The 24,601-nt window shown below is 45.8% G+C and overlaps 6 protein-coding genes across 6 annotated transcripts in view; 4 read left to right on the plus strand and 2 right to left on the minus strand.

The window, feature by feature from the left end:
- Window positions 1-651: 651 nt before the first annotated feature.
- LOC126560460 (uncharacterized) lies at window positions 652-9,986 on the plus strand. The gene is made up of 9 exons (XM_050216418.1): window positions 652-657; window positions 3,742-4,240; window positions 4,314-4,693; window positions 4,768-5,483; window positions 6,439-6,499; window positions 8,061-8,424; window positions 8,494-8,721; window positions 8,798-9,013; window positions 9,076-9,986. Exons 1-9 carry the CDS (start codon window positions 652-654, stop codon window positions 9,984-9,986), a joined length of 3,381 nt encoding a protein of 1,126 aa, XP_050072375.1.
- Window positions 9,987-10,117: 131 nt separating this feature from the next.
- LOC126565593 (sperm flagellar protein 1-like) lies at window positions 10,118-10,601 on the minus strand. The gene is made up of 2 exons (XM_050222785.1): window positions 10,478-10,601; window positions 10,118-10,401 (listed from the first exon to the last, which is right to left on the minus strand). The coding sequence occupies exons 1-2, from the start codon at window positions 10,599-10,601 to the stop codon at window positions 10,118-10,120; spliced, it is 408 nt and encodes a 135-aa protein (XP_050078742.1).
- Window positions 10,602-11,183: 582 nt separating this feature from the next.
- LOC126560461 (uncharacterized) lies at window positions 11,184-14,739 on the plus strand. The gene is made up of 12 exons (XM_050216419.1): window positions 11,184-11,262; window positions 11,326-11,412; window positions 11,479-11,680; window positions 11,756-11,923; window positions 12,018-12,112; window positions 12,194-12,348; window positions 12,412-12,595; window positions 12,665-12,917; window positions 12,974-13,239; window positions 13,307-13,950; window positions 14,011-14,356; window positions 14,444-14,739. Exons 1-12 carry the CDS (start codon window positions 11,184-11,186, stop codon window positions 14,737-14,739), a joined length of 2,775 nt encoding a protein of 924 aa, XP_050072376.1.
- Window positions 14,740-16,461: 1,722 nt separating this feature from the next.
- Window positions 16,462-18,148, plus strand: LOC126560462 (UDP-glycosyltransferase UGT5-like). The gene is made up of 2 exons (XM_050216420.1): window positions 16,462-16,732; window positions 16,827-18,148. The coding sequence occupies exons 1-2, from the start codon at window positions 16,462-16,464 to the stop codon at window positions 18,146-18,148; spliced, it is 1,593 nt and encodes a 530-aa protein (XP_050072377.1).
- Window positions 18,149-18,943: 795 nt separating this feature from the next.
- Window positions 18,944-19,774, minus strand: LOC126565274 (probable 39S ribosomal protein L24, mitochondrial). Its single transcript, XM_050222438.1, has 2 exons — window positions 19,680-19,774; window positions 18,944-19,607 (listed from the first exon to the last, which is right to left on the minus strand). Exons 1-2 carry the CDS (start codon window positions 19,770-19,772, stop codon window positions 18,945-18,947), a joined length of 756 nt encoding a protein of 251 aa, XP_050078395.1. The 5' UTR covers window positions 19,773-19,774; the 3' UTR covers window position 18,944.
- Window positions 19,775-20,917: 1,143 nt separating this feature from the next.
- Window positions 20,918-24,601, plus strand: part of LOC126564886 (geranylgeranyl transferase type-1 subunit beta) — a 322,137-nt gene continuing 318,453 nt past the window's right edge. Inside the window, exons 1-3 of the mRNA XM_050222009.1 lie at window positions 20,918-21,056; window positions 21,130-21,598; window positions 21,671-22,201. Of these exons, the coding sequence (XP_050077966.1) occupies window positions 20,947-21,056; window positions 21,130-21,598; window positions 21,671-22,198 (1,107 nt within the window). The 5' untranslated portion in view covers window positions 20,918-20,946 and the 3' untranslated portion in view covers window positions 22,199-22,201. The remainder of the gene's footprint in view (window positions 21,057-21,129; window positions 21,599-21,670; window positions 22,202-24,601) is intronic.

The raw sequence follows: 24,601 nt of genomic DNA on the forward strand, positions 1-24,601 counted from the left end.
ACACAGATCACGAAGAATGGCATATGCGCGAATTTTAATAACCCCTTTATGCACAGGATCCCTAACGATGGAGTTGGTGATGCATCCGGCAAATTCTTGGTCCCGCATCTGTCACATCCGAGGCGTGCCACAGAGGGAGTCGTGGAAGCAAAAATTTGCGATAATGATCTTCCTTCTTCTGGAGGACGCACACATAGACGAAGGAAGACTGAAGACCAACAAAAAAAAAAAAGGAAAACCTAGCTGATGGCGGGCGGGTGGCGTCGGTGGTAGTTTGTCATGGTTGGCCCTTCGTCATACGTTTGCCGGCTATAAATACACTCTTGTGCTCTGTGTGTACGGTTCTTGGTTGCGGCTTACGACGGGCACTACACCACACTGGAAGTCCGTACCCCGGTGTGTACGAACGCACCCCGTACGAAAATTCACCAATTTTCCCTTACCGAAGCACCTCGGTCGAGTGACTTATGATATAGCGGACTTGATGGGTATAAAATATTACTAGACTTTGCACTATAAAAACACACACACACACGCGTACACTTCTTCTTCACGACAGCGTGACGTACTGGGAGGGTGCCGTGTACTCAGGCAGTGCCAACGATCGTGATTGTCACCCGTGAATCATCAACCGTACCGAGGAAAACGACTATGATGGTGAGTCATGGCAAACCGAGCACGCTTCACTGCAACAAGCCGCGACCGACGTTAAGGATGTCGTCTTCTTTCATTTTCTTCCCCATCGTGGATTGCAAAATCCATGACATCAGAAACCGTATGTTCTGATCTTCACCGACATGTACTTAAGACTACACCTTAGGACACTCTACAACTTTAGCGTTAACTTCATATGCTTCACCTTAAGAAATCGACTTCTTCAAACTTTTTAATTCTTGATCTACTACTTTTAACACTTCTCCAACGGGAAAGCAACGGGAAAAAAGCTGCAACACGAAAAGATGTTCCGATTTTCCCAATATTATACTCCCGAGTAGACTCCCTTGCGTCCGTATGTCAAGCCGCCCGAAACACAACTGATCTTCGTAACACCGTACACATCGCTCGCCCATTATTATAGGGAGAGCAAATGAAACATAGGCGGAAAATCCCTCGTATTGCAAACCCGGGCCAGGGTTTTCGTGAGTGTGCGCGCGGCGGCGCGGTGACAAAAATAAATTCCGTAAGCACGGACCATTTTCTTCGCCGCTGTTTTCCACTTAATTTTTAAGCATCACTCCAAACCTTACCCTCCACCCCTCCCCCCACGTTGCATCCACCTATCGCCCTTTACACCCACTACTTTCCACACATACAGACACCGACACACCTAGTCAGACACGGGTGATCTAGCCCGGTGGTGCGTCGTGCGTTAATCCTACCAACGAAAACTCGCTCACTCACTCGACACGCTGCCGGCGCTGTCTGCAGCGCACGACGGGACGACGGATTTTCTTGGCCAACCGAAAAGAACAGTAAGAAAAAACGAAAACTACGGTCTGTTTATATTTTCCTTATGGTTTTTCATCGCTTGCGGGGTGCGCTTTTTTTCACCATTTTTCCGCGCACGTTTTGTGCTTGCTCAATTCATAAAAATCGTCGTCTTGTAATAGGCACGGATACGGCACACACACACAAAACAGATTTATTCCACTCCGGATGCCGGCTGCCGGCATGTGTGGTGCGTGCAAAAAAGAACGAATTTTTTCAAGTAAAAGAGAAAAAAAACACATTTTCCTACCACTGGATGATGGAGAACGAGAAGCAGAAGCACTTTTTACGTCGATCGCGCGATAGAAACGGCCGTCACGCTGCCAGATGGCATCCGTTTCGTTTGAAAGATCCGTTACGAATGAGGAAGGCCACTCCCAGAGCAGACCGTGTGCTGGTGTCTGCATCCCTCAAATCAACCCTGGTCACAAAATGAGTGCCAGCGAAGGAGCGCGCGCGCGCGCGCGCTTTCACGATCACCGCTGATTCACTCACGCGAGAGAGGAAAATTGCATTCCGGTTGGAAAAGAGGCGCCAATTGACTTATCGCGAGTGTGCGTGTGTTCTAATTGGTTTGAGATTGATAAGCCAATAATTACCGGTTCCTGACTGAGTATTTTATCATCCATCGTGGCTCTATATTAATAAAGTGGCTTAACCATAGCGTTCCCCATAACTGATCTTATTTTTGAAAATTTGTGATCCATCTGCGGGTTACTATGGTTACTCGCGCTACTTTGTTTCAAACATCTGTACCTGTTAGGTTGAATTTGGTATAACAGTGCCAGCATCCGTCAAGCTGTGTAAATTCTCCTGCTGCCGACCGGTCCTACTGCATGTGCTCTTCTATTCAATTCGCATGTGTGTAAATGCGTAATGGAGCATTCAAAAATTACGTAGCGCTCGAACCGAGGTATGGGGTGATTATAGGGGTAAAGAATTTCCGCTATAGTTAAAATTTGTTCCTTAAGGGAGGTGCACCTAGAACTCAAGATCAAAATTTTTTAAACGAAATTTTACAATGGATCGTTCCAAGACAAATTCGTTGACAAAGTTCGTTGTCTTAAAAATTCTTTTCTGTGCCATCTTTGTTAGGTGCAGTCAACAAGTAAAACCATTTATCAATTGAATTAGCTAACACAGTCCAGGGACTTCTTTTTTGTTTAACGTGCTCTGTTAGGTCGTGACGGCCATCTAATAGTATAATAGAAATATTGGTATGTAGTATGTAGGTGGATAGTGAGGCCTCACTACGTGAAAACGGTCCGAATGGGATTTGAATACCGGTCCTATCGTATGAAGACCGGCGCCGCTGTCTTCATGTCATCGGACTAAAACTGCAAACAGTTGAAAAATTAAGATTTTCTTTTAGGTACAAGTCTTTTATTTGAGTTATGTCAACCATCTTTCTGGTCTTTCCGCTTGTGATCTAATCGCCTAGTGGCTTTAACGTTGTGAATCTTTGATACAGAAATTTCGTCTTAAGTTAAGAATATCATATACCTAAATGAACTCATAAAAATAATCATTCATAAATTCAATTATTATGTAAGATCTGTCTGTGCGTATGTAAGATCTGTACGACTGTAAAGATTCTATGTAGTTCCATCAAGTCGCGACACATACTATATCTATGTTGTTGTCGGGCCTGATTTTTGACCCAAAATAGTTGTAAATTGGAACGACGTCAAGTGTCGAACCCCTGCGCATATCAGCGTGTGTTATATAAATTTTACCGTAACGTAATTTATGAACCACCCCTTATCGCACGTGCATTAAAACAATACAAATATCACACACGCACAAACCCAATCGATCTTTTTCCCTTTGTCTCCCTGCTTTGTTCATTTCACTTTGATGAATGGAAGCTACAGTAATGTACGTCTTTTAACATCACCGCCGGCACAATACGATCTTTCTTCTGTCTTTTGTAATCCATCTTTATCAACATTTCTCTCCTTGACTACTTCTCTTCTGTAAGCCGGTTTACTGAAGATGGGAATCGTAACAAGTGCGTGTAAAAAACCATCACACACACACATGAACAAATCCATCACCCACCGCATGAATGCTGTACGCAAGAAGATGACAAACGGGCAACGATCTGGCGATGATCTTCTCGCACAAATTAGAAGCCTTTCGATCGTCTTTACAGTCGTACGAGGAGAGTGTTCTGTGCCGCTGTTTCTAAAATGGTAACAAAAGAGTGGTTTAATTTTAGTGCAAAATCATTCACGATTCTCCCGTTTCTAGCGATTGTCTGGCTTGCTGTTGGTGGCCATTTTCGGTGTGTTTGCTGCGTGGCTACCGACGAGGGATGCTGCGAACATTTTGCTCGTTTCGGCATTTCCCGGTATGAGCCATTGGCTAATGTTTGAGCACATCATACACGAACTGCTGAGACGAGGTCATGAGCTGACAGCCATCACCAGCTATCGGTTGCGAGCGGATGGCACGAATCTTACGTCCCGATATCATGAAGTTCTGATCGATCCGGTGTACGACTTCGAAGCGAATGGCTTACCGATGGAAGTGTTCTACAAATCGCAATCGTTCGGTGACCCATTCTTCAAAATGTCTATCCTGTGGAAGCTGGGACTGGAGACAACCGAGTATGCGTTTGAGAGTGAGAATGTGAAGAAATTCCTACGCACCGATGGACTCACGTTTGATCTTTTACTGGTGGAACAGTTTGTGCAGGAAAGCTTTCTAATGTTTGCCCACAAATATCAAGTGCCGATCGTTACTATCAGTGAGTGATGAGTGCGTCAGCGGGAAACTCGTATTGTAAAATGTCCTAATCTTATCTTACCCACGCCCTACAGATACTCTTGCCCATGCAGACTATATAGATCGTGCCTTTGGGTTAATAACTCCGTGGTCATTTGTGCCTCACTTTATGCTGCAGTACGATGATCGAATGTCCATTACGGAACGGGCGTACAATGTATTCCTATCGGTGTGGGATGCATACAACCGGAAGTTTCACTACATGCCCGAGCAGACAAAGCTAGCGCTAAAGTATTTTGGAGTGATGTCGCCCAATAAAATGCTTCCCTCGCTGGAAGAGCTTGAGAGAAATGTTAGCGTAGTGTTGGCGAACAATCACATTATCTCCTCACGCCCGAGACCACGCATCAATGGAATGATCGATATTGCTGGAGTTCACATCCGGAAGCCCAAAGAACTTCCACCAGTTGTTAAGGTAGTTGTGCAGATGATCATATCATCAGATACTCCATGGTTAATGACGAATTGTTTCTGGTCCATTTTACACAGGATTTCCTCGACTCATCTCAAAATGGCGTCATCTACATCAACTTCGGTACCTTCCTCCGAAGCTCCGGAATGCCACCGGAAACACTCAACGTTTTCCTATCCCTATTCCGTACTCTCCCCCAATACAGCTTCCTGTGGAAATGGGAAGCGGACACAATTCCGAATCTACCCCCGAACGTGCTCTTGCAACGTTGGCTCCCCCAAAACGATGTCCTAGCGCATCCCAACGTCAAACTGTTTGTCTCACACGGAGGTATTTTCGGTACGCAAGAATCCATCTACTGGGCCCGTCCGATACTGTTCGTACCGTTCTATGGTGATCAGCACGGTAATGCGCTCAAGTTTGAACGCGCCGGTATAGGGCTTACGCTGCAGATTATTAACGTTACGGTGGAGGACTTTCGGGGGAAGATTGAGCGCATTGTACAGGGACGCGAGTTTCAACAAAGCGTTAACCGTCTGTCGGCTATTTTCCGCGATAATCCTACGGATCCACTTGAGGAGGCTGCGTTCTGGATCGAGTACGTCGTGAGACACCGTGGTGCAGCACATCTGAAGTCGGCCGCTGTGTATATGCCCTGGTATCAATATCTATTGCTAGACATCTTGTCATTGACCTTGCTGGTGGTGGTGAGTGTGGTCTGGTTGGTGAAGACACTGCTCCAGATGGGTGTGCAACTGATGAAACCAACCCGTCCAACCAAAGTCAAAGTCAAGTGAATAAATTTTGAAGTGGTTCTAGACGCTAACTAAGCAACTTAGTTAGCCAGATAAGCAAGAGTCAACGTTCAGTAGGGTCTGTCTTCAAATGAAGTGGAAAATACATAGAAATATTACTTAACTCGCGCTGTGTTCCTCGTTTGTCGATTATCGAACGAAAAAACCCTCATGTGACGGGTGCACCACGCTGTATAATTTATCAGCTGGCAGCCGTTACGGCGTTGTTGTGTCCCGCGAAACGGAAAGTTGCTTCTCGCTCTCTCTACGTTGCTCTCAACTGCTCTCGTGCTCTCGCGTTAATGCGTGCGCGGCCACTACCAAGATACACGCTTTAACGGTAGAACAGTTCGCGCAGCAGCTGCATCCATCCGGCCATCGATCCGGGCTCACCAGTAACGGTGCGGCCAACAGCCGAGAAGGATCGTGAACAGTGAAAAACGCGGGTTCGTACACCACGATCAGTGATCATCAGCCGCAAAAAAAAACCGAGGTGACACGTGGACCATTAAGTGTATTTGAAGCTGGCTGTGGCAGTTTGAATCTATTTTTTAATCATCCCTCCCCCCCCGTTTGATTTCGACACGGTCCATCTGATGAAACAGTAAAATTAGTGATGTCGTGCTGGGCATATTAACGCCCAACCTTCGCCTTATAATTATCATCCCCATCTTCGCGATTAAAGTGTTATCAAGGTGCGCAATGCAATGAAGCTCGAATGCATCGGATCTACCATTGCATAACAGATGAAAACCAGTGTCCCCGAAGAAAAGGCAAACATTCTTTCCCAAATTTTTTCTTCCCGTGCACTCATCCTGAGCAACAGTTAGTGTGACACAGGCGCCCCGTGTAAGCTACACAACAAAACGATCGCCAAACGACACGTGAAGAGGTTCAATCTCTATCTCAGCGTGTTTTACGATCAGTTTTACGTCCACAATACGTGTACACCAGGTGTAAGGGCGTAGCGATCACAGACGTACCCTGTGCAATAAGTTCATCAAATCGAAAAATGGTAAGCAATTTCCCGGCGCGGAGCGAATCGAGTGGAGCCGCGCTTAATAAGCAACTGGTAGCTGCAAAAAAGGTTGACATTAAATTGACCTACGAATTTACGTTTATCACCGGGAGACCCAGTGCAAGGCTTTAGGTCCAATCAGCGTGCATACAGACCCATACAGCGAAGCGATATTCTACATATCGGAACTCATGTCACAATCATTACCGACGATGACGACGATGATGATAAGGTTGTAATTTATCAATGCGTCCCCGACAGTCGGCAAAATACAATTCGCAAATAAAAGAGTTGCGAGAGACGCTTGGGACTCTTGGGGCCCTGCATACACCTTACAGACAACGACGGATTGGTGCGGTTTTTGGTGAAGCATTTTTGAATTCCCACTATAAATAGGACGCCCGACAGGCGCGTTCCAAGTGCCAAGTTCATGCCGTAAAGTGGTTCGGGGGGATGGCGAGTGCTCTGAGTTCGCGGAGGGCTTCTCTGGTAAACATTAAGAATATTTTTAGGTACGGCGACCTACCCACCATTATCGCTGTTTTTGTTAGTGTGTTGATTATGATGCCGGTTTATTTGTTGTTGTTTTTTCGATTTCTGTTTCGAGTTTCGCGTTGCACCACCATCACCCGAGGTTAATACGGTGCTAATCGTGGAGTGCTATCAAGCTCTGTTAAGTGCGGGTGCCGGTGTGTGGTGGGACTAAGACGGTCGGAACCTTAAAAATAGTTTAATGTGCGGTGGAGAGAGTTAATGTAGGCCAACGCTTTCCAGTGGATTGTGAAATACACCGGTCACCCAAGACCCTCGCCAGTTTAAATGATGTGCTGCTGCGCCACAATTCATTTCGAGCTGTACACACAACCAAAGCCGAACCAGACTGAAGCGAACCATTTTGTCCGCGAGTTTATTACTCGCCACCGGTACACCGTCGTAATCGAACGGATTATACTCGGTCATTCGTAGCGTATTTTGCGTTTTTGTTCGGTTGTTGTGTTGCTAGAACTAATTGCCAAATGGAACTATTGATGCTGGGCGGTGATCTTGTAGGGTGAAGGAATGTGAGGTTATGCTAGTGCCTCGGCAAGCTGCCAAGATTTGGATGCATTTTGGCACGCTGTTGAGGACGGCCGGATCTGAACTGCTTAGGTCGAGGGAATAAAGTGTGGTTGTTGAATATTGTCCATCAAACTCTTCAAACACGCTGAGATATTCTTCGTCTTGAGACAACAACATCGAGAGATCTTGTACTGTTCCTTCTACTTTGACTGTATGCAACCGAGAGAGCTTGACCTGCCATTTGTAGCCTTCCTTGACTTAACTTTACCCGTCGCTGGATAGTCATTTTACTCGTGTCCTGGGCGTGATTCGACACCCGGTCTTGTAGCGTGAAGATCGGCGAAGTTATCACCTCTTCCACCTGCAGAGTAGAATACTTAATACCTTCCCAGTACAAAATACATATTTCTGGTTCAATTAAACTATCATCATACAGTCAACCTTCATCCCAGTATAATTCAGCCCCGCATAGTGCAATATCTCTTCTCGATTGCAACAGTCGTCAGTTCCGCCACCCACATCACCGAACTCACAACCAGTTACAGACTACACAAGACAGATTTATGTATTTCCTGCCAATGACACACTGTCTTTCTTCTCCCGGCAGCATTTCCGAACTGTGTCGTACATCATCGGTTGCGTATTAGCATTTACCGCCCTCTGTCCACGTGCCGAGTGTGGCAAAATACTGTTCCTGGTACCGTTTCCAGCTCCATCCCACTGGCTGTGGATAGAACATTTCGTAAAGGAACTACTTTCCCGAGGGCACGAAGTAACGGCCATCACTAATTTCGCGCTCAAGGAACCACATCGAAACTATACCGAAGTACTGATCGATCCACCGTATGACATACCTTACTATTGTGAGTAATTATACTTCACACTTGAAGATTTTGCCACTCAAAAAGCTTTCTCGTTGATATACATTGCAGTTCCCGTGTCAGACATCTACGAGTCAAAGTACAACAGTGATCTGAACAATCTCTTCCTTTACTGGCGGGTGGGCCTATCGACGACACAGTACGCGCTGGAGAACGAGAACGTACAGCAGTTCATCGAGCAGGATGATACCGACTTTGATGTGATCATATCGGAGCAGTTCTATCAGGAAGCGTTCCTGATGTTTGCTCACAAGTATCGGGCACCGATCGTGACACTATGTAAGCATTACCTTACCATCCTGCAGGACAATCGGAGGACACATATTGATCAACATTTTCCTTGTTCAAAATCTAGGTACACTGGGTCACGCTAATCATATCGATCAGGCCATGGGACTCGTCACACCGTGGTCATTCGTACCGCATCCCGTACTACTGCTGTCCGACGATATGACATTCTACCAGCGTTGCTACAACTTTTTGATCTCACTTACCGATCTGGTGATACGACAGATGTATTACATCCCGCAGCAGAATAAGCTGGCTCAGGCACACTTTGCGCGGATCGAAGGTATGACGGTGGTGCTCCAATTCCTCACACCAAAATATAATGATTCTTACACATCTTTTCAGGACCGGAGTTGATGCCTTCGATACGAGATCTGGAGAAATCCATCTCCGTCATACTGGTCAACAGTCACCTGTCGACGTCCCCACCAAGACCCACCATTCCCGGCCTGGTAAATGTAGCCGGTGCGCACATCCGGCCCGCCAAAGAGCTACCCGAGGACATTAAGAAGTTCCTGGACGGTGCGAAGGAGGGTGTCATCTTCTTCAGCCTCGGCTCGTACATGAAGAGTGCCGACATGCCGAAGGACAAAATGAAAGCCTTCCTGGAGGTGTTTCGCAATCTGAAGCAACGGGTGCTGTGGAAGTACGAAAATGAAGACATTGCACGGTTGCCAAAAAATGTGATGGTACGCAAATGGTTACCGCAGAGTGATATACTCGCCCATCCGAAGGTGGTGCTGTTCATTACGCACGGTGGAATGTTTGGCAGTCAGGAAGGCATCTACCGTGGTGTCCCCATGCTCTACATACCATTCTACGGTGATCAGCATCGTAACGCGCTCAAGGCAGAGCAGGCCGGTTACGCACTTACATTAAACTTCCCGGAGGTGAACGTGATAACGCTGGGTTCGCGTATTAACGAGCTGCTCACGAACCCAACGTTCATGAAGCAGGCGAAACGTGCGTCGGAACTGTTCCGAGACAATGTGGTACCACCGATGCAGGAAGCGATGCACTGGATCGAGTACGTTATACGGCACAAGGGTGCGAAGCATCTGAAAACCAAAGCCATCGAACTGTCCTGGACGCAGTACCTGATGCTGGATGTGTTTGGCTTGTTTACCGTCGGGTTCCTGCTGCTGGCAGCGATATTTTACAAAGTGATTGGTCTGTTTCTGACGCCACCAAAACCGAAAGCGAAACCAAAGACGCGAGACACGATGCTTGGGATGAGAAAACCGAAGTTCAACTAATGCTGGATATTGTTTTGTTGTAATCGAAATAAATGTAAATGCTACTTTATACACCACTCGGTCACGCATTAATGACTTGTGTTATTTACTGAACCACGGTAGGTCTACTCAAGCACCATTTTTCAATCATTTCATTCGTCGCACATTACTCCCGGTTCATCCGAATGATGGCGTGGATTGTTTTCCAAACTATACCTAGCCATCACCTCATACAATAGCACCTCCAGCATGCCATTGTTTCCGCCAGCCAGCTCGCCCATCATTTCATCGTCCAGATAGATATTCAACCGGCGAAACACCTTCCTGTTAAGCGTTTGCCAATTGTCCAGCTTGTTACGGATAGCGTTGCACCTGGTGTAATTGTGCAGCTCAACCAACTTCGGGTACAGATGTTTCAAGATTTCCGCTACAAGAACTACGAAAGCGAAAGAAGAGCTCCCAATGAGTGCAAAACACTTACTTAAAAGCTCCCCAACCAAGGAGCATCTTACCTCCATCCGAGAGATCACGGTTGATATTTTTAATTTCCTTTGACAGGTTGAATTTTTTCACCCACTTGTACACCTCTATCAGCTCCTGTGTGGATAGTTCGATGGATTTCTTCCTGGGCGGCATTTCTGAGACGCTTTATTAGCCGTACCACGTCCAGTTTTCTTTCGGCTAAATCATCAAATCAAAAAGCGGCACGTGCTACTATGATGGTGTTTGAAATTTGAATTTGAAACGTAAACAAAAGTGGCAGATGACAGTTACAATGGCGGATAAAATGGCAGATAAAACAGCAAAACATTTTAATACCAAATTAGCTCTTCGTAAATTCGGTAGCAGTTTGCAGTATTGCTGAAGACCGTTCCGTATTGATTATCTCGTATGCTAATCAGAACGTCGTAAATAATTCCCTCTCCTTTTTTGCGCAGAGTTTAAAGCACTCACGCCCCTGTCATCAAAACGTGTCCGGCCACCGTGTTATATGCCGCTCAGAACAGCTTAAAAATTAACCCCCTCAAGCGTGATTCATCCCCCATCATGATCATGATCGGGTTTGTGTGTGTGTGTGTATTTCCCAAAGAAGTTGAGCGTCCTCTACCGGGCCCTGGGGTGGCTGCTAGAAGTAAATTAAACCGGTTTCGGCCTACTTGTTCAAATGGCTACTGTGGCTGATTGCGGGTTTCAATTTGCTTCCGACATCGGTCGAGGATGGTTGCAGCAATAATGGCGCAGTCGTCGGGTGCGCTGCTTTGGAAGATAATACTGTTGGCTCAGATTGTTGGCAGTGGTAAGTAACATGTAGATTCGAATCAAATTCCAGGCTTTGTAATACAACTCTCTTAACATCAAGCGTATGGATCCCTGCTGGCAACTCCTTCCAAGTTAGATGAAGACATCGCCTCAACGTTCCTGCCAAACGAACGTGAATCTGTTGACGGTGAGCTAAGGGTTTCACCTGGACAATGTGTGATGTTCTAATGTTTTAATCTGAATCTATTTGAAGATTGTCATCTGCGTTACTACAAATTCGGACATGGACCAGAACCGTTGCCCGCCTTCGGAAGGCCAGCATATTTGCGCGAATTCGCTCATATGGCCGCCGTAGGATGGACAAGAGAAGGTGGCAAAATAGAGTGGAGCTGTGGTGGATCACTGATTTGGGAGAATTATGTTCTAACGGCGGCCCATTGCGCAGCGGACGATAAGTAAGTTGTTTCGGGGAAGAACCACGTCCGCGTCGTCGTAAACGGCGGGTTGACCTTTAACCGTTTTCGTTTTAGTACTGTCGAACCCGATGTGGTTCGCCTTGGTGATATTAATTTGTACGACGACTCGGACAACCAGTACGCGCAGCAGCTTAAGATTGTCGAAATTATACGTCATCCGGAGCATCGGTTTAGCTCGCGGTACCATGATTTGGCGCTGCTTCGCCTGGAGAAGAACGTACAGTAAGTATTAGCATGATAGTGTCAATCAGAAGAGCCAACAGATAATTTATCAATTTGACCCACTGGTGAATGTTTTCGGTGATTAATTTTCTAGACTGCACGACACAGTGGCTCCCGGATGTCTGTGGAACGATGAGGAGATTCCCTTCCCATCGATGGAAGCTACCGGTTGGGGTTCTACTGGGTTCGGTATGTGCACGCGATCTCATTGGCCGTATCACCGGTTGTGTGGCTAAAAATAGCTATCACGTACTGTAATAACCCCTACAGGTCAAGCGAACACTCCCATATTGCTGAAGGTATCGCTGAGCGTTGTACAGAAGACGGTTTGTGATCAACATTATCGGAAAGGTGATCGCGGGTTAAAGCAGGGTTTGCAAGACTATCATCTGTGCGCTGGGGATGTAAAAATGGACACCTGTCCGGTACGTAGAATATGGTCAGTTTAGGATCGGGAAAGACAGACCCTTCCAATTCCAATTTTACAGGGAGATTCCGGTGGACCACTACAGATGAAGCTGCTTTCCAACGCACAGATGACACCGTTCATAATAGCCGTTACCTCTTTTGGTGGCATTTGTGGACAATCCATACCGGGAGTGTACATGAAGGTGTCTCCCTACATACCCTGGATAAGTTCGGAACTGGCAAAACGTGGAGAGAAGATAGAGGGTATGAGCTATATGGCATGGCCTGGCATGAATTTAGATTAAAGTTATGTTTGGCTGGGAACAATTCTAGAATGGAGCTTTAAACCTTACGCGTGCGCCTTACGGTACGTATACCTGAGAGAGTACGAGGACGATGTAGTGTTGGGCAAATCGGAAAGTTTCGAGACGCTAGATTCCAGTAAGGCTCACATGAACATCATCTCATCAAAGCAAACCGTTAAAATACACTGGCCAACGGGTACGAAGGGTCCAGTCGACTGTTACGGCGTAGTCATCGATGAAGATACCGTTGTAACGCTTGCTCAATGTGCTATTTTCCAAAGGTTTGTGGGCATTTTTACCATTGCGTTACATTGTTTAATGATTTTTACATTCACAGAATGCCAGCGTCACATATCATTTATGAAAATAATACACGAAACAATGTAGTTAAAGCACACCGCCATCCCCAGTATAGGCCAAACTCCTTCTACAACAATTTGGCCATTCTAAAAGTACAGGATAGATTCAAGTTTTCATCAAACTTTGTTCCTGCATGCATCTGGAGCGCATTCAATCTTCCTGATCCCCGATTCTACGTCACCGGACAGGGTCGGTTAGATTTAAACCAGTTTAACTACGGATCTAGTTCGATAACGGAATACAGTGAGCACTACTATACATCAGTCTCACTTGGCAGCACAGTTTTTCTAATAATACCTCTTACCCACAGAGCCACAGATTGTGCAGCTATCGCCGAGAGCCGACATTCATCTGCAGACTAACTGTAGCGTCCCGGAAGAATATCTTTCCGGTCTAACGAACGGGCTCGCACGGGAACATCTATGCTTCGGTAATAAACCATTCCTAGTGCCGGAGTCTTGTCAAATGTTAATTGGAGCACCTCTGAGGCGCAACATTTGGCGTATGGGGCGTCACTTTGAGCACATCTACGCGCTGAACCAGTTCGGCAAAGATTGTGGTTTTGGTCGGTCAGCTGTTGGGACCCGGTTGGGACCACATCTCGAATGGATAAAGTCAGTGCTGCTGCCCAACTACAAAGCGTCAGACGATGCGGTATACTTTATAAACACAGACTTACATGAGTACGATCGATGTACGGCACCCGATGGAAGCGAGGGACTGTGCACGAATGTTCAACGATGTCCGAAGGTTGCGTACGATGCCCAGACAAATAGGAATGTACGAATTTGTAAAGCTGGCTCACTGGTGTGTTGTCCGTATGAGTATGTTAGAAATGTAACGCGTGCTAGTGCCATCGCAAGCGAGCTGGACGATTGCGAGAACCGTTATCGGATGTTCCACGAAAAATACGAATATTGGCAAATGGATAGAATCGAACATTACTATCATACGGTAATTAGCAGAATATTATCAATCTAACAACTTCTACATGCAACTTCTTCTTTGTTGCAGGTTTTCCTCGGATGGGAAAAAAATGGACAAACGCAGTGGGAATGTTACGGTACATTAATTTCCCGCAGTTTGGTGATTGCGTCTGCCTACTGTCTGACGGGTTCGGGCACACTACCAACGTTAGTCAATATTGGACAGGGAAATGTTAACGAAACCTGGACCAATCCGAAGATAGTCCGTGTACGAGAAGTAATTGTCCATCCAAACTACGATTCTACCACTCTACTGCACGATGTTGGACTGTTACGATTGGATCGGGATGTTGTTCCGACGGCACGCAAGTATCCGATCTGCTTGTGGCAAAATGAAACCCATACACCGTTCCTTCTCTACAGCACTATTATAGGTAAGCATATGTCGAACATTAGAATGACATTGGTTTGTGGCATTGCTACTAACTAACCCACCATCTCCCAATTGCATTCGCTTGCAGACAAAGGTGTATTGAAGTTTGTCGAGAACTATCCGAAGTACAACCGCGATTGTCAGGAGTATCTAGGTGTACCAGGAAGTCGCAAATTACGCTCGACCGAGCTGTGCACGGACGTCGACTCGAACGATCCACGCTCGCTAAGCGGAGATCCGCTTATCTGGTACAAACGTAATACGGCCGATAACTCCTCGACGCAGTATCTGGTCGGTCTCATAAGCTACGGTCGCACGCAGGATCAGTTGCACGTGCACACACGCATATCCTCGTATGTAGGATGGATTAAAAGTGTTGCCTAGTTGACCCTAGGACTCGTTACAATAATAATAAAATGGACGTAATGAGCAAGCAAATGTTCACATCACTCTTATCTGTATCTCTTATCTGAGTTGTTCTGGTAACGTTGGCAAAGTAAAAAATCTCGATGAGATGCTCTCACGCCTAGTATCAATATTTACACTTTTGTTTTCTTTATCAGTGGTGAATTTAGCGTTGCCGGGGCCTTAAGTTGATGTCATTGATGTCTCAGGTTCTCCTCCAATTGATATTTGCATTGCCAAATTTTTACGGGTTCACCTTCAGCCGCACCGACGAAGCAATCTATGCGGCATGATCCATAGTAACCCATGAGTCAGTAGAGTAAATTTTACAGCTCTATCAGTGGAACTCTAACCGTGATGGCAAAAATATTGAAGAATCTCCGTTTAGAAGTATGCGCGATCAAAGAAAAACACCCCGCAGCATCAAAAACGAACACCGTGCGGCACAACATCTACAATATCTTGACAATATTGGACAACAATCAGCCCATCGAAAGAATGCCCGGTTCCAGGCGGCCAACTACCATGAGCGATAAGAAGCTCTAAAGCAAGATGAAGAGGATACATGCTAAGAAGCGGATGTCGCGCCCACTGTGAATGGTTAAGATGATGAACCCGATTTTTTTGTCAAAACGGCATGAGACGTTGGCGATGAACGGCGAGACCTATCTCACCCTGGCTGGTTATGATTTTGAGGGCACTTCGTATTTTACTTCCCCCACGAAGACAGTGAACTTCTAAATGAAGTTCATTTCACACACAATCAGCGAGAAGAGGATGTCATAGCCCTTAAACGGAGAAAATTTTAGTACGAAATACCTGTCAGAGTTTTCGTCGTTCACAAAGAAAGCCCCATAAGGGCGAAGACTTTGAAAAGATATGTCCCCCAGCTGAGTACTATCGACAATTTCTCTGGAAACTTGAAGCGTCCGATCTATTTCAACCATGTTGTCGCGAAAACTGAAAAGGAATTTAAAAAAATCAAACGAAAAAAGTACTGAAAATCTACCGTATATTTCAACAGTCTCAGCGTGTCAATCAGGATGTTGATGAAGTTCTTGTAATTTTTCTTTGACACCACATTCTCGAGGCCATAAGCAAACTAAGAAGATCCTTGACGTCTCAAGCTTTCAAGGGAACCGATAGCCGATTTTACAATTTGAAGAGGCTCCGTTAAAGAATTTACTGTATCGAAGGATCCACCTGATTACCTGTCATCTTTCCAATTCTCTTCGGCATCGTTACCTCTTTCCAGGAGCTTTGCTCTTTCCAGGAGCGTCAAATTAAAGCTTACCCGTGATAGCTTGCCACTTTTCCAATTCTCTTCGACAAGCTTCTAAGTATCTTCTCTGGAACGTAATGGGACAAGACATTCTTGCACATACCGATTACCGATCCCCGAATATTGTTGACGGAAGTGATATAACTACAGTAGCCAAGCTCTCCTCTCCCTATCTGGACAGGCGAGTCCGGTAGTTTGTCTTCTTCATCGCGATCTTTGTGGCCGTACGTAAACGAACCGGGCTTACGCTCATATGTGTACAGTCAAAGTCATTTGAATGTTGACTCTCACAGCGTGAGTTCAATTTTAGCGATAAGATAGGAACCGACCGAGTTTACCATCCCGAAACTTGGTTGATTGACTAGTCCCACGGGTAATCTCATTCCGGTAGCACCTTTCATCGTTCATCGCTCTCCAAAATGTGGGTACGAAACACTTGTGCTACCGGTTGTTTGCTACTAACACTTCTACTAACCGTTGGGTCACTGCCGAGCGCGGATGCTGGATACAGGATACTGTTTCTCGTTCCCTTTCCTGGACCGAGCCATTGGTTGATGTTGAAACACTTTATACGCGAGCTTACTGGCCGGCAACATCAGGTAACGTGCATCACAAGCTTCCCGTTTGGTGAGCCGCTGGAAAACTACGATGAAATCCTGATTGCTCCACCGTACCCCATACGGGAAACGTGTAAGTTCCGATCCGAGTCTTCCGTGCCGCCAGTGAGCTTATCCGGATTTCGCGTTTTTTTCTCTCTCTCTCTCTTTCTCCTCCCACCCCGCAGTTCCGGTGGAGGGATTGTTTGCCTCGAGCCAAACGTTCGACTTCGACAAGCTGTTCATGTACTGGGAAATGGGCATCAACACCAGCCGGTATGGTTTGGAGTCGGAAAACGTGCGCCAGTTCATCCGCCGTACCGATCTCGAGTTCGATCTGATCGTGTCGGAACAGTTCTTCCAGGAAAGTTGGCTCATGTTCGCGCACAAGTACGATGCACCGATCGTCACCATTAGCACGTACGGATATTCGGACTTTTTCGATAGCATTATGGGTCTGCGCACACCGTGGTCATTTGTGCCGCACATGATCCTCTCCTACGAAGCTGACATGGACTTCTTCGAGCGAGCGTACAATTATGTGATTTCGTTGTGCGATTTGGTTTATCGCAGTTACTTCTACCTGCCGATGCAGGATCAGCTGGCACGGGAAGCATTTGGTGAGGTGATGCCGGTGGACACCCTACCATCCGTAACCGATCTGGAACAATCCATTTCCGTTATCTTGGTTAACAGCCATCCGGTGCTGAGCATAGCGCGTCCAACGATTCGTGGCCTGGTAGACATTGGTGGGGCACACATCCGGGATCCGAAACCGCTGCCGGATGAGATGCGTCGGTTTATGGACGAAGCACGGCACGGTGTAATCTACTTCTCGCTCGGTGCGTACATGCAGAGTGCGGTCATGCCGGTGGAAAAGCGTACCGCCATACTGCGCGTGTTCGGGACGCTACCGCAGCGTGTCGTGTGGAAGTTTGAGGACGATCGGCTACCCAACAAGGACATTCCGCCCAATGTGATGATCAGCAAGTGGGCACCGCAGAACGATATACTGGCCCACCCGAACACGGTCCTGTTCATATCGCACGGTGGCCAGTTCGGTACGTTCGAAGCGATGCATCATGGTGTGCCGGTGCTGTTCATACCGTTCTTTGGTGATCAGCATCGCAATGCGGACCGTGCGATAAGGCAAGGATTCGCACAGAAGATGAGTTTCGAAGCCCTTACCGAGGAAAGCTTCGGTGCAAAGGTGCGTCACCTGGTGGACGATAGTGGGTACTATGCGAGGGCGAAGGAAATATCGAAACTGTTTACCGATCGGCTCGTGAAACCGATGGATGAAGCCATTTTTTGGATTGAGTATACGGCGCGCCATAAAGGTGCGCCACATTTGAAATCCAAATCGATCCACTTGAATTGGCTCGTGTACAATTCGTTCGATTTGATAGTGTATCCGATAGTTTTATGGCTAATCTGGAGGTGGTTTGGGCCCAACAACAAAAAATATGGAAATCGCAACAGATCATTCAACAACCGCAGAAGACGATAGACAACACAAAAAAGGCGCATTTTTTTTACTATCAATCGCTCCGCTTGGTTTTATTGTACAGCACGAGAACTTTCTATAAGCGCACACACACACAAACATTTTCCTAGATATTTTGAAGGAAAATAAATTAAATTCAATCTATATTACTTAGTGTGAGCTTAGCAGCCGAAAGAAATATTCTAAGACGAAACAGAGCTGCCGATTGATCCTCGAGTAATCAACAAAATACCGCGACATCTCGCTGCTTGCCTAGCAGCGAAGATTCTGAAGTTGGAATAATCTCCGGAAGATTCCTATATCAACAAATCTGAATGCTGAATTAATTATTTGAATCTTGTTAGTATTGAATTGAACCAAAAGGTAAACAAAATAGATGTGCCCTTACAGGAATTTCTCGTACTGCATTAAGATACTGAGTAGGACTGTAACACTCACTCACTAATTCAGTTATCCTCTGTGCCGACTAAAGACTCACCCTTTTCACTTTATACTGACTTTGTGTGCGAAATACCAAGATACCTTGGGAGGGTGTATAGCGTCCAAGGAGAGTTATTCACGTCATGGTATTACTTAACACATAGAGTGAGTGAGTCTTTTATCAGCACAGAGAGTGGGTGAGTATAAACCGACGCTGTTGTAGTATGAGTGCATGATTTAAATTTCTTTACCGACTCTTCTTTTTTCATTCAAATCATTAAAAAGACTGCTGTTTTCTCATTTTTAGTACTGTATGTTAATTATTTCTACCAATAAATTTATACATATAAGGGTGTGTATGTGTGCGTGCACTCGATCCCTAGTACCAGTACGTTTTGTGTGGTACCCGGTCCTCCTCGATGCCCTGCTGCTGCATAATGTCCATCTCAAACGTGCACAGGGCGGGCTGGAACGAGATTTCCTTCACCACGTCCGCCGGCGTGTCCTTTTCCCGCTCGATGTACGTGCCCTTTGTTTTGTAATCGTTTGTTTCCTCGTTCGTTTTCGGAATCGGTATGATACGGCCGGTACGCGTCGACACACGCACCTTCTCACCGTCCTCCGTGTAGCGCCACTCGATACCGGTCGCCTGCAGATCGGACGGATCAACCAGCTGCACCTGGTTCGTGACGAGCAGCGGACTTTCCGACTTGATCATTATTCCCGGATACTCCTTCTCGTCCGCCACCTTCCGCAAATGGCAGTTCAGTCCGCTCACAATCACCCAGTTGCGTTCTTGTATCACCTGACTGACGATGCCCTGTTTGCCCTTATCCTTCCCGACCAGCACCTCGACACGATCGCCCCGGAAAAAGCTCCAGTTTGCGACCGGTTCCAGGAACACCTTCTTGCGTATCGTACCGGGCATGTTTTGCTGCCGGAACTGGCCCGTCCATGGGCGGTTTGTGGTGAAGCGGAACTTTCGCCGTTCGACGGTGCGTGGCAGATACTGTGGTTTGCCGCGCGGTGTTTTCCAATATACCTTTCAACAAAACAAACGAAGAACGTGTTTACTTTGCTTCGTATTACCGAAGGAGTGCCGGCCTGGACTTACCTGTTCCATCGCACGCTTCACGTACGAGTCGGGAAAGTTGGAAAACTTGTTCGACACATCGCCGACTTTCTGGAGCAGCATTGTTAAACGCATTTTCAAAACTTAACTGTGTGGTTTATTTTGGTTTACGATAAATTAGCTTTTTACACCGGAAAAATATTGTTATGAAATCGGTTCGATAGCAGGCGCACCGTGCATTGTTGTGACAGATTGACGGGTAGATCTTGACGTTAAAGATGGCCCAGTCAACAAAAATAATAGAGTGACGTTTCAATTGTAACTTCCGATTGTATTCGAAAAATATATTTAAAAAAATATTAACTTCGACGCATACGACGAACGTAGAGAGAATTGGTTATTCGATTACGTGGTATCAGCAAGTCTAGTAAGCCTTTGGATGGCCGGCATGATATAGCAAAACGGTGAGCCAAAAACATATTATTAAATATCATATCATATTATAAAAAATAAATAATAAAATGATGAAAATTTTAGAACCAAATCCGTCTCAACTATAAAATTTTCAGTCGGGAAAGATAATAAAACGGCAGTTTAGTCGCACGACCAAAATCTGTCAAATCACATACAAGATTGTATGCTAAAAAACCGTACAACCGAACAGTCCAGTCTAAGGCGAGTTAGGAGCCGAGCCTCTGGGCGTTGAAGATTCACTGGTTTTCCATCTACAGTTTCGAGTTGCTTGACACCTGCGGATTCCCGAAAAGTGATTACAAAGTTATCCAAATCACGTCAAATTTGAATCGAATGATAATCGCCAACTAGATGAGAACTAGAACTAGAAACGATTAAACGATAGAAAATCGAAATTTGTTCACTGGGTTGGAAAAGATCCGTTCCCAAAGGGGGTGCTGACAGTAGCTGTCAGAATTTGCACAAAAAAATAGATAACAAAAAAGAAAAAACAAAACATACACGCAAAGTGAAATGATTCTTCAGCGGGGCGGCTAGCAATACTTTTGTTATTTTTATTTAATCCGTATCAGCGTGCGGACGTTTCACTTGAACACCTTGCACCACAGTGGCCTCTTACGACACGATGCCAGCAACGGGTGTGTGCTGATCCATCAAGAGAGCTAGACAGTGGTTCTATTGTTTTCATTCCTCGGGCAGTAAGAAATCTCCTTCTAATCGAAACACACACACACATCCTGCCCTTCTCGCTGCACCGTAAGAACCTCACCGTTACCTCCAGCTCCAACTAGAAGGCCAGCACAGCGTGAAGCTGGGTGCATATCTTAGCGCCGGTATGGACAGCAACCTTGAAGGTGATGAAGTGGAGTTTCGTAAACATGCCAAGTATTTTACACGCTTTCTGCACACACTGCCCGGTCGGTTAGCATCGCACGATTCTACCAGGTACGTAGCGGTGATCACATCTGGAAGGATTACTGTTTATAAATCTCACTCCCTCCCTCTCTCGGTGTTACAGAGTTACCATAGCCTTCTTCGCTGTCAGTGGACTGGATGTGCTAAACTCGCTCGATATGCTAACCGACACCTTCCAGCAGGACATTATCAACTGGATCTACAAGCTGCAGGTTGTACCGAAGCCGGGAGAGCGTGGGTACGGTGGCATCCAGGGTTCCAGCACATTCGATGTCCTCGATACGCCGGAAAACTGTGGCCTGCAGCTTTACCGATGGGGCCATCTAGCGATCACGTACACGGGAATTGCTGTGCTGGTAGCACTCGGCGACGATCTGTCCCGTTTGAACCGGAAAGCAATCATTGATGGTGTGGCCGCTGTACAGCGCGATGACGGTAGCTTCAGTGCCACGATCGAGGGAAGCGAACACGATATGCGGTTCGTGTACTGTGCGGCGGCCATTTGCGCCATGCTGAACGATTGGGGCCGAGTGGATCGTAAAAAAATGGCCGACTATATCCTCAAGAGTATCGTAAGTTTCGTTTTATTCTGTCCGAGTGTCGGAGGAATTTAACAGTTTTCCACTATCACTTCCCTTGCTCAGCGGTACGATTACGGTATCAGCCAACATTACGAGATGGAATCGCACGGTGGCACCACGTTTTGTGCGATTGCCGCCCTGGAGCTTAGCGGGCAGCTGCATCTACTCACACCGGTCGTGCGGGAAAAGATTGTCCGGTGGCTCGTTTTTCGCCAGCAGGATGGGTTCCAGGGACGTCCGAACAAACCGGTCGATACGTGCTACTCGTTCTGGATCGCAGCCACACTCAAGATACTGAACGCGTTCGAGCTGACCAGCTTCAAGGACAATCGTGACTATGTGCTGTCGACGCAGGATGCCACGGTGGGTGGCTTTTCCAAGTGGCCCCAAGCGTACACCGATCCGTTCCATTCGTACTTTGGGCTGTGCGGGCTTAGCTTTTTGAACGAGCCGGGTCTGCAAGAAGTGATGCCAAGCTTAAACATATCGATGCGTGCCTACCGACGGTTGCAGGGCCTGCAGCGTGATTGGAATCTGCTGGAGGAGGGGCTAGCGTCCGGGAATGGTGAGGTAACGGTACACATAGAGTAGAGGGTGACGGTAAGAGAGGTAACCCCCCGGGGAACATTCATACCCAGCGCACAGCACACACACATACACACATGTGCGTACGGATTGTTTATTTTTAGATGCATTTTTTTTAGAAAAAGGGAGAGCAAAATATTTATTTTTTAATTAAAAATGGGCTATTGCTTGTAGTAAAATCAAAATGGTTGCTGCTAGCGTGCAAAAGAAGGAGACAGTCGGAACAATTTTATTCCTTTATAATAAAAAAAGTCCCCTTCATCGGTAATTTATTCGGAAATTGCAAGATTCTATGGCAAAAGTGGTCCAAATGTAGTAATACGGCTGGCCATTTTGCAATTCCAGTCACCTTGAAATCTTAAGAACCACTTTGTTTAAAAATCGCCAAGTGCCAATGCTTTTCTTGCAAAATAGGCGATTTTTAATTCTTCAGATTGTCCATTCCTGAAATTAAACTAGGCATTGGGAGATTTACATGTACAGTTGCTTCCATGAAAAGAAAGATAACAACAAAAACTGCTTATAATGGGCATAATTTCCATTGTTTTCTGTAGAAACTTATCCACTCCAAACACCTTTCGCGGCGGACGAATCTGAGACTTTGTAGATCATTTTTAGTCCTACCCCTACTCACTCTGAGGAACTCTGGAGAACATGGATTCTGGAAAAATCTATCTCTAAATGTATCTCTTTTGAGACTTGGACTCTGAAGATGAGGATTCTGCAGACTTAAGCTTTGAAGACATGGATTCTGGAGATACAGATTCAGATCTCAGCCACGGATGTGTGAAAGGACAATGGAAGAGCAATGAGCATTGGATAAGCTTCAAGAACTGTACAATGGCTTCACACTATTGTACAGCGATTAGTACTCCACCAATAACCAGAATTACTTTTAAGCTGTCCCATTTTAAGTTACTAACAACTCTACGTTCATCACTGTCTAGTAGCGGAAACTAGATAATCGCTTTGTTATCGTGCACTATTTGTTATCTGCCCAAGGCAACACACAAATCCTTACGCATCCACAGGCTAGCTGCCTCAATTTTATGGTGTAAAAAAGGGGGAATTTTATTCAGTTCTGGCTCATATGTAGATAGTAGTAAAAGGGAAAGCAAAAGAGGGAAACAAACAGCACAAAAACTAAGTTAAAATCTTCGTCCGAATGTCCGACCACATTCGAAAAGAGCAGTAGCAGAGGAAGAGGTGTATCGAATAAAACATGGGTAGTGCTTTAAGAGAAAACTGTTGTAATTAGTAGGAACGCAGCTGGTGGGCAAATAAAGCAAAATATTTTAGCGACGAAAAACAAAAACCATTAAAAAAACATTATGTTGTCATTCCGCTGCTTAAGTAAACAATCCGAAGCTCACGTAAGTTCTGTTTGGCATTGACGTGAAATTGCCCTACCGTTTTGCCATTGTTTGAAGGGTTGAGTTTCTGTCACCATTTGTAGAGTGTATATGACCCTTCTCCTTCCTAACAGTGGCTTCTATTATATGACATAGATAAGCATTCGCTTTGCATACGGTGAACAGGTGGAATTATATCTTCTGGTACGTTTATGGGTCACGTATGCACTCGCAGACTCATAAACGTAAACGTCATGTAATAAATGCTCAAGATCAAGAATGGACTGTAATTAGAGCTCTGCTGTAGATGAATGACTCAAACCATGATCGCGTTTGAGGTGTACCTGACTCACATCCAGACTAGTCATTGCAGTTCACTAGAGTTTAGGAAGATCTAGGGTGTGCTTATGTTTATAGTTTTATTCGCAGCAGTTTTTGAAATTTTCCTGTAATTATACTAGAAACCGCGAACGGCGTTTTCCTTGATTTGTGGTGAATGAAGGATGATGTAGGTCCTTACATAACTAATCAAGACAGGGTTTGTAAGTAGAGAAAAAATACTACATTGACCACAACTGTAGGGTTTTGGGTTGATAATGTTAAGACGTTATTTTCAGACAGGTATATGACTTCGCATATTGTCCAATATTTAAGTATCCCTGGAAGAATAAAAGGAGAAGTTAACGAGTGAGTCAAGAACTGACTGCGATCCTATGGACCTAAAGCAGCTTTTAAAAACTATGTCTTTGAAAAATGAATAAGGATTCTTGGGCTCATGACATCTAGAACCTTCATCTTGACTCAACTGGATTGACTACGTCTGCGTCAACTGGATTACGGATAGTCGATCATAACCTGTAGGCGAGCTTGCCGTTTTAGAGAAGTGGGGACAAAGTTGCAGTGCCGGTTGCCGGATTATCTTGAAGTGAAGGCCAATCCCGAGGATATCCTTATTATTCCTAGGCGACCCTAAATAGTTGTTGATATCGGAAAGCGTTGGAGCTAACGAATGATGACACGACTGGAGTTTGTATCGGCTTAGGTGAACCCGTAATTG

The sequence above is a fragment of the Anopheles maculipalpis genome, chromosome 3RL (genome assembly GCF_943734695.1).
Source record: "Anopheles maculipalpis chromosome 3RL, idAnoMacuDA_375_x, whole genome shotgun sequence".
Classification (NCBI taxonomy): domain Eukaryota; kingdom Metazoa; phylum Arthropoda; class Insecta; order Diptera; family Culicidae; genus Anopheles; species Anopheles maculipalpis.

Bases quoted from the DNA above. Each gene is read 5' to 3' on its own strand.
- LOC126560460 (XM_050216418.1), top strand. The intron at 5,484-6,438 runs GTGAATAAATTT...CGTGTACACCAG, and splicing joins CCAACCAAAGTCAAAGTCAA to GTGTAAGGGCGTAGCGATCA. The intron at 8,425-8,493 runs GTGAGTAATTAT...TATACATTGCAG, and splicing joins GTATGACATACCTTACTATT to TTCCCGTGTCAGACATCTAC.
- LOC126565593 (XM_050222785.1), bottom strand. From the start codon at position 10,601: ATGCCGCCCAGGAAGAAATCCATCGAACTATCCACACAGGAGCTGATA. The intron at 10,402-10,477 runs GTAAGATGCTCC...TCGCTTTCGTAG, and splicing joins CCGTGATCTCTCGGATGGAG to TTCTTGTAGCGGAAATCTTG.
- LOC126560461 (XM_050216419.1), top strand. From the start codon at position 11,184: ATGGTTGCAGCAATAATGGCGCAGTCGTCGGGTGCGCTGCTTTGGAAG. The intron at 12,349-12,411 runs GTACGTAGAATA...CCAATTTTACAG, and splicing joins TAAAAATGGACACCTGTCCG to GGAGATTCCGGTGGACCACT. The intron at 13,951-14,010 runs GTAATTAGCAGA...TCTTTGTTGCAG, and splicing joins TCGAACATTACTATCATACG to GTTTTCCTCGGATGGGAAAA.
- LOC126560462 (XM_050216420.1), top strand. From the start codon at position 16,462: ATGTGGGTACGAAACACTTGTGCTACCGGTTGTTTGCTACTAACACTT. The intron at 16,733-16,826 runs GTAAGTTCCGAT...CCCACCCCGCAG, and splicing joins GTACCCCATACGGGAAACGT to TTCCGGTGGAGGGATTGTTT.
- LOC126565274 (XM_050222438.1), bottom strand. From the start codon at position 19,772: ATGCGTTTAACAATGCTGCTCCAGAAAGTCGGCGATGTGTCGAACAAG. The intron at 19,608-19,679 runs GTAAGTCCAGGC...TTTTGTTGAAAG, and splicing joins TGAAGCGTGCGATGGAACAG to GTATATTGGAAAACACCGCG.